The 12,298-nt window shown below is 29.6% G+C and overlaps 1 protein-coding gene across 3 annotated transcripts in view; it reads left to right on the forward strand.

Annotated features, from left to right (window-relative positions):
• The window catches only part of LOC149806959 (nardilysin-like), a 133,871-nt gene that overhangs the window by 26,864 nt on the left and 94,709 nt on the right, over positions 1 to 12,298 (forward strand). For all 3 annotated transcript variants that reach the window (XM_089960151.1, XM_089960152.1, XM_089960153.1), the window contains 2 exons: positions 1,579 to 1,701; positions 5,250 to 5,307. In XM_089960151.1, the coding sequence (XP_089816277.1) occupies positions 1,579 to 1,701; positions 5,250 to 5,307 (181 nt within the window). The remainder of the gene's footprint in view (positions 1 to 1,578; positions 1,702 to 5,249; positions 5,308 to 12,298) is intronic.

Below are 12,298 nucleotides of genomic sequence, written 5' to 3' on the forward strand. Positions count from 1 at the left end.
ATCTCATTCATCAATAATTGGTGGTAACAGTACATTTAACCAATCAAAAAAGAGTTAAGAAATGATGGTTCTTTCTGTTAACAATATTATTTACTAACTGTGCTAAACTCGGTGGGATATCTGGAATTTGCACCATGTGATAGTTATACATACAGTTGTTATTCATAGTGAAGATAATGGGTTTTGCTAGTGTTTTGGGATTGATCTCCGGCTTTTCAGAGTGTGAAATTCACAATAATGAATTAGGGAATGTTGTCAGTGATATTAATATTGTCTTTGTCCAGTCTGTAAGAAATTGAGACAGAATCTGATAAGGAAGACAATTGTAGTGTGTTGACAAGAGTGCCAGGTGCCCAGCATGTCACTGAGTTCAGTGAAACTTGAGAAAGAATCAGAGGATGAAGACAGTGCAGTGTAGACAAGAGTACCATGTATCCTGCGAGTCACCATGTTCGGTGAAAATTGAGACAGAATCGGACAATGAAGACAGTGCAGTGTAGACAAGAGTACTGTGTATCCTGCGAGTCACCATGTTCAGTGAAAATTGAGACAGAATCATACCATGAAGACAGTGCAGTGTGAACAAGAGTGCCATGTACCCTGCATGTCACCGTGTTCAGTGAAAATTGAGACAGAATCAGACAATGAAGACAGTGCAGTATGGAAAAGAGTGTCGTGTTGCCCTGCATGTCACAGAAGATGAAGAATATTAGTGATGGTTTAAAGACCCAGCATTTAAAAGAAAGAAATGGTCTGATCATGAAATCCTGGAAATTCTTTGTACCCATCAGAGGATCGGTTCCTTTGAGAATATTTTCACTTTATAGCTTAGATACTGTTCATAGTAGGCATATGAGGCTTAGTGAGGGGAGATACAGGTGTTGGTCACTGTGACATGTATTTTTGCATCTGTTTGATACTTTTCTTTGGGATCAAATAGTCAAGTTTTACTCTCCAGTCTTCACTCACAGTTTTTGTCAAAGAATCATTATTTTTTGCATTGGTATTACAATTTTGTAACATTTCTTTTGAAGTATGAATTCATTAAATTAACTGTATTTCTCATTTGTGCCATTTACCTTACACAAAAGGAAATTAGAAGTAATACTTAGTGCTACATTTTTAAATTTATAAATAAATGCAGTTGTGAAATAACCTGTGAGTGTTCCTGTATTCATTATTTTTTCTAGATATCAAGTTATATTGTATAATTTAATATTGATACACCAAAGTGTATTGGCTATTAATCATGATGTGGTTTTAATTACTGGAACTCTTTACAGGTAAAATTTAATGATACACCAGAGTGTATTGGCTAATTCTCAAGATGTCACATTTTAATTGTTTGAACTCTTTACAGGTAATATTGATACACCAAAATGTATAGAGGGACTCAAGGGAGAATAGTCCTTCACTAATGAGTCACCCTCTATAAATAAAGCATTATTGTTATTATCATTGGCTAATTTTCAAGATGTTGATTTTAATTGCTTGAACTCTTTACAGGTAATATTGTTACACCAAAGTGTATTGGCTAATTCTCAAGATGTCAGTTTCAGTTGCTTGAACTCTTTACAGGTAATATTGATACACTGAAGCACATTCCAGAGAAAAATAACAACAACATTTATGAGAAACTGAGAGGCTTTTGCAACAGAATGTATTCAGCCCATTACATGACACTAGCAGTTCAGTCAAAAGGTAATTTTTATCAGTGTCAGTCTGTCAATCTTCCTTAGTTATCTCCCTTTAAGCTTTAGTGGTCATAGGTCATTAAGAGCTTATGGTATGGTCTGTTGTCCATTGTTGTTTGCCCAAACCCTCTGTCCATTAGCACCAGTTTGTTATTGCTACTCCTAAACTACTTGGAGGATTGCCATGAAACTTTATACACACATTCATCCCATGGTCTATTTGCTCTTAAACAAATATTGTGCCCCTATGTCAACCAGTATGGCCAGAATGGCATCCATCTTGTAAAATCTTATTTTTGCTACTTCTTCTTCATGGATATTATCTCAACATGGGGTTTTTGCTAAAAGATTTTTCACGTTTACTAGCTGGTCATGAATGAAAATGATGCTAATCTTACATCCAAAATCTTGTTGTCACTCAATGGATGGTAATCATATCAATATGAAGTTTTCACTAAAAGACTTCTTATGATGTCTAGGTGTTCCTTAATCAAAATGGTGCCAGTTTGAAGTCCAATATGGCCACCATAGCAGCCATCTTGAAAATATTATCACTGCTTCTGACTGGATAGTCAGATCAGCATAGGAGTTTCACTAATAGACTTTTCATGTGTAGCTGGTCCTGAATAAAAATTTTGCCGATCTAGCATCCGGTATGGCCACCATGAAAGCCACATTTGAAAATCTTGTTATCCATCTTGAAATTCTTGTTGTCAACATTGAAAATATTTTTATTACTACTTCTCCTCCAAGGATAGTCATAGTCATCTAGAAAAGTTTGTTATCACTGCTCATCCTGAATGGATGGCCATATCAATATGGTGATGATGTTTTGTTGGTCCTAAACAAAAATGGTGCTGATCTGACATCCAGTATGGCCACAATAGCAGCCATCTTAAAATGTCATATTGAAGTGGGATTTTTGCCAGAAGACTTGTGCAGTTGACAGATGATGTACGATAACCGTCTGCTGTTAATCTTTTCCCATTTACAGTTTCGATAATTGCTATATTTTTGTACATTAAACTTAAAAGCAACAATCTTTTTGAACTGAGACAAACTTGGCTTGTCTTATTAAATACACATTTATAAATAAAGTGTGATCATGTATGAATAATACAAGATGATTGTGACGTGGCTCCTGAAATTTTATATGTATTTTTCTTGTACACGAAAAAGTAGTTTTTTTGCAATACAATTATTTGGTGTTGCCTCCACAATAAGAAATGGGCATTTGTTTGGTTCTCCAAAGCTGTCCTTTAGCAGTGACTTCAATAACGCATGCACCCTTCATCAAAGAAAGCAGACTACAATCTTCAATAAAAACAGTTTTGAACAATCCTTGTCTTCAATAAAAAACAAGGAACTTTTCTTCAAAGGAAGTCATTACCAAACTTAAATAAAAGTAATGGAATTTGATGGATTTTTGCATTTTCCAGTGTGACTGGAGCACGTTAACTGTGTCGTGAAAGTTTCCATTTTGCATGGAAAAAGTTTATCCTTACAAATGCTACCAACGGCGGCTTAAAACGCAAACTAACTTTTACTGACTTGGGATGTACTGAAAAGTAAATGTGCTTCGTCATTCGCTATGTGATTATGCTATGTTTTTCCACTGAATTCAGACCAGTATGACCCATGACAAAATTGTTGAATATTTTAAATCTGTGTGTGCGCATATTTTTGATGGAATCACTTGTATTATGGATTCAATGTATATGATGAGATTCACAGATGAGTACTATTCATGTCTATTCATGCTATACATTATACATGTATATATAAACAGTATTCACATATATGCACCAATTCATGGTTCTCTAAATAAAGTAAACTATTATATATGCCTTCTCTGTTTTCACTACAGGTGTATTTTTCATTTAATATGCATTGATTTAAGATGGTAACTGTGCCGATGAAGCACATATTTTATCACCCGCATTTATTATCTACCCCCCAGGCAAATTATTTTGGGTACATGCATCATTTTCTTAAGCTAACTGACATGTTTGTTTATAACATGGTTCAGTCTATAACACGGTTGGGTTCTATGGCTTGCAGCTACCATGTTATAGCAGGGTCACACTGTATATTGTTGTTTGACATATAGAATTATCAGATTAATGATATCATCAGCCAAAGTTATGTCTTCAATTCCAATGATATTTATGTTTGTGAATTACAAATTACTAGGGGCTTAAACTTATGTAATAAGACAAGGTAAATCCAACAAGCATTCATTTTTCCAAAATATACATTTATTTTTAAAAAAATATATTATCAAACAAAGCGAAAGAATTAAAACTAACTTAAATTGTATGAATTCCTAGAATAGTATCATAAATTATACTATCAATTTCTCAACAATCCCGAAACTTTCCAGAGGTATTCCAAATGAAGGTTCTAATGTGTTTATGTGCTACCATGCTAGCACTTCTGAAGACTAACAGTTCTTAATCTAAATATTTTTACTTTAAGTAATCCTGTGAAAGTGGAATATGACTGAAGTTCTTGAAAATTTAACATAATCTAATAGAATTATTTAGGTATTCAAGTCCTTGAAAAAATTCTCATAATCCAGTAAGTCCTGACAATTTAAGATTTTACACTCTGCTAAATTCAGAGAAAAATATAAATAAATCACTTTTTCTTCTCAAAGACTCTTACAAACCTGGCATAGACTGAAGAATAGAATCCGTGGTGCATGTATTCTTATTATATAGTCTCCATGTATGCATCAATGGAACAGAATCTGATTCACTAAAAGATTTTTGAACAGTTAGATTGTATTATTTCAAAATAGTTCAGACAGTCATGTTATGACCTTGGCAAACTGTTGAACCAATCAAGAATTAGGGCATGCATGATAACTCTACAGAACAAATGCACTCCCAATTTCAGGTGGTTAACACACTGTTATATATTTCACTCAAGCTTAAACTGGTAATCTGGAATACAAGTTGCCACCTAGCATGGCAGAGGAATTATTCTGTAAATTAGTCTATAAGAGTTAATTCATTAATCTATATTATGTACAGTCGGGAAGACATTTTTGTGTCTGTCGTGGAAGGCTTGATTTGGGTGCAGCAGTTTTTCATTCTTTAAAAAATTTTAAGGTGTTGAATTTTGTGGATTAAAGTCTTCTTATCACATTTAAACAGATCTTTTTGGGATACACAAATGAAATTTGATAGACATATTTGTAGTACTGTATGGATGACATAGTAATATTTTCAGGAATTTCAGCAATTTATACCAGAAACGTTAAGCACATTTTTTAAAACATTCTGGACATTGCGGACATACATGTTTTACAGAATTGTTGCTAGTTAACAAAATATCTTGTTGAATATGGTTTGGTTGCTATTAAGTTCATGACATCTTATACTACATTTTAATCTTTCAAAAGGTCAAAATTTGCTCTTTAATACAAGAAGGCACTTCTGCAGTAATTTTGTTTCAGTTTCATTTAGAGTTCTTAAGTAAATGATGGCTTAAAGCAGAGGCTTTCAAAAGTTTCTAGTGATTTCATGCAGACTTTTTTTTTAAATATAGATACCCTGGACACATTGGAAGCAATGGTTAGAGAGAGTTTTTCTGGAATTCCAAATAAGTAAGTTAACTTCATTTTTTTTTATATCACTTTGTATATAGTGTAACATATGCATGACTTTTGTAATAGTGATGGTCATTATGTTTGAAGACATAAACAGATATTTAAAAAGATGAAAGCCATATGACATATGTCATGCTATTTATAGGCAGGTTATACAATTATGCAGAATTAGTTGTACCCTGAAGCAAGCGCGGTCAAATTTATGTTTGTTGGTATCAAGATACATTTATAACCATGATGTATTATGCATAATTAATTCATGTCTCTTAGTCTAGCAACATGGAATGAGTTTATTAAGCTATTAGGATTATCAAAAATCATAGAACTCAGTAAATAATGACAGTAGCACCATATAAATCTAGTTATTGTTGTTGATACTCGACAACAAAAGTCATGGTATCATTATAATGGAGTCTTAGATAATGTTTGTAAAGTAGGGAATAACTGTGTTACTGATTTGCTAGAACTCTCATTTCTAGCATACAGTGTCCAGTTGTATGACTCTGTTGTTTTGTTTTAAAACTAGACTGTCACAATAGAACTTACTTTTTCTGTCCCTTGATTTTAAAAGCTGTTTCTGCATTCCATAAGCTCCTATAATATGAGAAATGAATGAAAATGGCTACCACAAAGTTGGTATGAAATATACCATTATTAATAACGTGTGGATGAGTTTTGTTGCTTTGATTACATGATGTGATACTACAATGTTGATAAAATAATGTCATGAATGAGACAAGTCATCAGGTCATTTAAAATTAAATCTGTTGATGCAATAATAATAATCGTCTCCCAGATATATTCCTGGTCATGATTTATAACAGATAACAACCCAACTGTATTTTCTTAAGGCACATTCATCTGATAATATAATCTCTCCAACTCAGTGACATGAGCATGCACATATTGTGTTAGTATCAAATAATATTGTAGTTAAATAATGGCATTAGTTACTGACTTTCCTATGTGTTAGTATCAAATAATATTGTACTTAAATAATGGCATTAGTCACTGACATTCCTATGTGTTAGTATCAAATAATATTGTACTTAAATAGTTGACATTAGTCACTGACATTCCTATGTGTTAGTATCAAATAATATTGTACTTAAATAATGACATTAGTCACTGACATTCCTATGTGTTAGTATCAAATAATATTGTACTTTAATAATATCATAAGTCAGTGACATTCCTATGTGTTAGTATAAAATAATATTGTACTTAAATAATGGTATTAGTCACTGACATTCCTATGTGTTAGTATCAAATAATATTGTACTTAAATAATGGCATTAGTCACTGACATTCCTATGTGTTAGTACCAAATAATATTGTACTTAAATAATGACATTAGTCACTGACATTCCTATGTGTTAGTATCAAATAATATTGTACTTAAATAATAGCATAAGTCAGTGACATTCATATGTGTTAATATCAAATAATATTGTACTTTAATAATAGCATAAGTCAGTGACATTAATATGTGTTAGTATCAAATAATATTGTACTTAAATAATGACATTAGTCACTGACATTCCTATGTGTTAGTATCAAATAATATTGTACTTAAATAATGACATTAGTCACTGACATTCCTATGTGTTAGTATCAAATAATATTGTACTTAAATAATGACATTAGTCACTGACATTCCTATGTGTTAGTATCAAATAATATTGTACTTAAATAATGACATTAGTCACTGACATTCCTATGTGTTATTATCAAATAATATTGTACTTAAATAATGACATTAATCACTGACATTCCTATGTGTTAGTATCAAATAATATTGTACTTAAATAATGACATTAGTCACTGACATTCCTATGTGTTAGTATCAAATAATATTGTACTTAAATAATGACATTAGTCACTGACATTCCTATGTGTTAGTATCAAATAATATTGTACTTAAATAATGGCATTAGTCACTGACATTCCTATGTGTTAGTATCAAATAATATTGTACTTAAATAGTTGACATTAGTCACTGACATTCCTATGTGTTAGTATCAAATAATATTGTACTTAAATAATGACATTAGTCACTGACATTCCTATGTGTTAGTACCAAATAATATTGTACTTAAATAATAGCATAAGTCAGTGACATTCCTATGTGTTAGTATCAAATAATATTGTACTTAAATAATGACATTAGTCACTGACATGCCTATGTGTTAGTATCAAATAATGTTGTACTTAAATAGTTGACATTAGTCACTGACATTCCTATGTGTTAGTACCAAATAATATTGTACTTAAATAATAGCATAAGTCAGTGACATTCCTATGTGTTAATATCAAATAATATTGTACTTTAATAATAGCATAAGTCAGTGACATTCCTATGTGTTAGTATCAAATAATATTGTACTTAAATAATGATATTAGTCACTGACATTCCTATGTGTTAGTATCAAATAATATTGTACTTAAATAATGACATTAGTCACTGACATTCCTATGTGTTAGTATCAAATAATATTGTACTTAAATAATGACATTAGTCACTGACATTCCTATGTGTTAGTATCAAATAATATTGTACTTAAATAGTTGACATTAGTCACTGACATTCCTATGTGTTAGTATCAAATAATATTGTACTTAAATAATGACATCAGTCACTGACATTCCTATGTGTTAGTACCAAATAATATTGTACTTAAATAATAGCATAAGTCAGTGACATTCCTATGTGTTAATATCAAATAATATTGTACTTTAATAATAGCATAAGTCAGTGACATTTCTATGTGTTAGTATCAAATAATATTGTACTTAAATAATGACATTAGTCACTGACATTCCTATGTGTTAGTATCAAATAATATTGTACTTAAATAATGACATTAGTCACTGACATTCCTATGTGTTAGTATCAAATAATATTGTACTTAAATAATGACATTAGTCACTGACATTCCTATGTGTTATTATCAAATAATATTGTACTTAAATAATGACATTAGTCACTGACATTCCTATGTGTTAGTATCAAATAATATTGTACTTAAATAATGACATTAGTCACTGACATGCCTATGTGTTAGTATCAAATAATGTTGTACTTAAATAGTTGACATTAGTCACTGACATTCCTATGTGTTAGTACCAAATAATATTGTACTTAAATAATAGCATAAGTCAGTGACATTCCTATGTGTTAATATCAAATAATATTGTACTTTAATAATAGCATAAGTCAGTGACATTCCTATGTGTTAGTATCAAATAATATTGTACTTAAATAATGATATTAGTCACTGACATTCCTATGTGTTAGTATCAAATAATATTGTACTTAAATAATGACATTAGTCACTGACATTCCTATGTGTTAGTATCAAATAATATTGTACTTAAATAATGACATTAGTCACTGACATTCCTATGTGTTAGTATCAAATAATATTGTACTTAAATAGTTGACATTAGTCACTGACATTCCTATGTGTTAGTATCAAATAATATTGTACTTAAATAATGACATTAGTCACTGACATTCCTATGTGTTAGTACCAAATAATATTGTACTTAAATAATAGCATAAGTCAGTGACATTCCTATGTGTTAATATCAAATAATATTGTACTTTAATAATAGCATAAGTCAGTGACATTTCTATGTGTTAGTATCAAATAATATTGTACTTAAATAATGACATTAGTCACTGACATTCCTATGTGTTAGTATCAAATAATATTGTACTTAAATAATGACATTAGTCACTGACATTCCTATGTGTTAGTATCAAATAATATTGTACTTAAATAATGACATTAGTCACTGACATTCCTATGTGTTATTATCAAATAATATTGTACTTAAATAATGACATTAGTCACTGACATTCCTATGTGTTAGTATCAAATAATATTGTACTTAAATAATGACATTAGTCACTGACATTCCTATGTGTTAGTATCAAATAATATTGTACTTAAATAATGGCATTAGTCACTGACATTCCTATGTGTTAGTATCAAATAATATTGTACTTAAATAGTTGACATTAGTCACTGACATTCCTATGTGTTAGTATCAAATAATATTGTACTTAAATAATGACATTAGTCACTGACATTCCTATGTGTTAGTACCAAATAATATTGTACTTAAATAATAGCATAAGTCAGTGACATTCCTATGTGTTAGTACCAAATAATATTGTACTTAAATAATGACATTAGTCACTGACATTCCTATGTGTTAGTATCAAATAATATTGTACTTAAATAGTTGACATTAGTCACTGACATTCCTATGTGTTAGTATCAAATAATATTGTACTTAAATAATGACATCAGTCACTGACATTCCTATGTGTTAGTACCAAATAATATTGTACTTAAATAATAGCATAAGTCAGTGACATTCCTATGTGTGAATATCAAATAATATTGTACTTTAATAATAGCATAAGTCAGTGACATTCCTATGTGTTAGTATCAAATAATATTGTACTTAAATAATGATATTAGTCACTGACATTCCTATGTGTTAGTATCAAATAATATTGTACTTAAATAATGACATTAGTCACTGACATTCCTATGTGTTAGTATCAAATAATATTGTACTTAAATAATGACATTAGTCACTGACATTCCTATGTGTTAGTATCAAATAATATTGTACTTAAATAATGACATTAGTCACTGACATTCCTATGTGTTAGTACCAAATAATATTGTACTTAAATAATAGCATAAGTCAGTGACATTCCTATGTGTTAATATCAAATAATATTGTACTTAAATAGTTGACATTAGTCACTGACATTCCTATGTGTTAGTATCAAATAATATTGTACTTAAATAATGACATTAGTCACTGACATTCCTATGTGTTAGTATCAAATAATATTGTACTTAAATAATGACATTAGTCACTGACATTCCTATGTGTTATTATCAAATAATATTGTACTTAAATAATGACATTAGTCACTGACATTCCTATGTGTTATTATCAAATAATATTGTACTTAAATAATGACATTAGTCACTGACATTCCTATGTGTTAGTATCAAATAATATTGTACTTAAATAATGACATTAGTCACTGACATTCCTATGTGTTAGTATCAAATAATATTGTACTTAAATAATGGCATTAGTCACTGACATTCCTATGTGTTAGTATCAAATAATATTGTACTTAAATAGTTGACATTAGTCACTGACATTCCTATGTGTTAGTATCAAATAATATTGTACTTAAATAATGACAGTAGTCTCTGACATTCCTATGTGTTAGTACCAAATAATATTGTACTTAAATAATAGCATAAGTCAGTGACATTCCTATGTGTTAGTATCAAATAATATTGTACTTAAATAATGACATTAGTCACTGACATTCCTATGTGTTAGTATCAAATAATATTGTACTTAAATAGTTGACATTAGTCACTGACATTCCTATGTGTTAGTATCAAATAATATTGTACTTAAATAATGACATTAGTCACTGACATTCCTATGTGTTAGTACCAAATAATATTGTACTTAAATAATAGCATAAGTCAGTGACATTCCTATGTGTTAATATCAAATAATATTGTACTTAAATAGTTGACATTAGTCACTGACATTCCTATGTGTTAGTATCAAATAATATTATGCTTAAATAATGACATTAGTCACTGACATTCCTATGTGTTAGTACCAAATAATATTGTACTTAAATAATAGCATAAGTCAGTGACATTCCTATGTGTTAATATCAAATAATATTGTACTTTAATAATAGCATAAGTCAGTGACATTCCTATGTGTTAGTATCAAATAATATTGTACTTAAATAATGGCATTAGTCACTGACATTCCTATGTGTTAGTATCAAATAATATTGTACTTAAATAATGACATTAGTCACTGACATTCCTATGTGTTAGTATCAAATAATATTGTACTTAAATAATGACATTAGTCACTGACATTCCTATGTGTTAGTATCAAATAATATTGTACTTAAATAATGACATTAGTCACTGACATTCCTATGTGTTAGTATCAAATAATATTGTACTTAAATAATGACATTAGTCACTGACATTCCTATGTGTTAGTATCAAATAATATTGTACTTAAATAATGACATTAGTCACTGACATTCCTATGTGTTAGTATCAAATAATATTGTACTTAAATAATGACATTAGTCACTGACATTCCTATGTGTTAGTATCAAATAATATTGTACTTAAATAATGACATTAGTCACCGATATTCCTATGTGTTAATATCAAATAATATTATACTTAAATAATGGCATTAGTTACTTACTTTCCTATGTATTAGTATCAAATAATATTGTACTTAAAGAATGGCATTAGTCACTGACATTCCTATGTGTTAGTATCAAATAATATTGTACTTAAATAGTTGACATTAGTCACTGACATTCCTATGTGTTAGTATCAAATAATATTGTACTTAAATAATGACATTAGTCACTGACATTCCTATGTGTTAGTACCAAATAATATTGTACTTAAATAATAGCATAAGTCAGTGACATTCCTATGTGTTAATATCAAATAATATTGTACTTTAATAATAGCATAAGTCAGTGACATTTCTATGTGTTAGTATCAAATAATATTGTACTTAAATAATGACATTAGTCACTGACATTCCTATGTGTTAGTATCAAATAATATTGTACTTAAATAATGACATTAGTCAGTGACATTCCTATGTGTTAGTATCAAATAATATTGTACTTAAATAATGACATTAGTCACTGACATTCCTATGTGTTAGTATCAAATAATATTGTACTTAAATAATGACATTAGTCACTGACATTCCTATGTGTTAGTACCAAATAATATTGTACTTTAATAATAGCATAAGTCAGTGACATTTCTATGTGTTAGTATCAAATAATATTGTACTTAAATAATGACATTAGTCAGTGACATTCCTATGTGTTAGTATCAAATAATATTGTACTTAAATAATG

Source organism: Sinohyriopsis cumingii, chromosome 1 (genome assembly GCF_028554795.1).
Source record: "Sinohyriopsis cumingii isolate HCF-2022 chromosome 1, ASM2855479v2, whole genome shotgun sequence".
Classification (NCBI taxonomy): Eukaryota; Metazoa; Mollusca; class Bivalvia; order Unionida; family Unionidae; genus Sinohyriopsis; species Sinohyriopsis cumingii.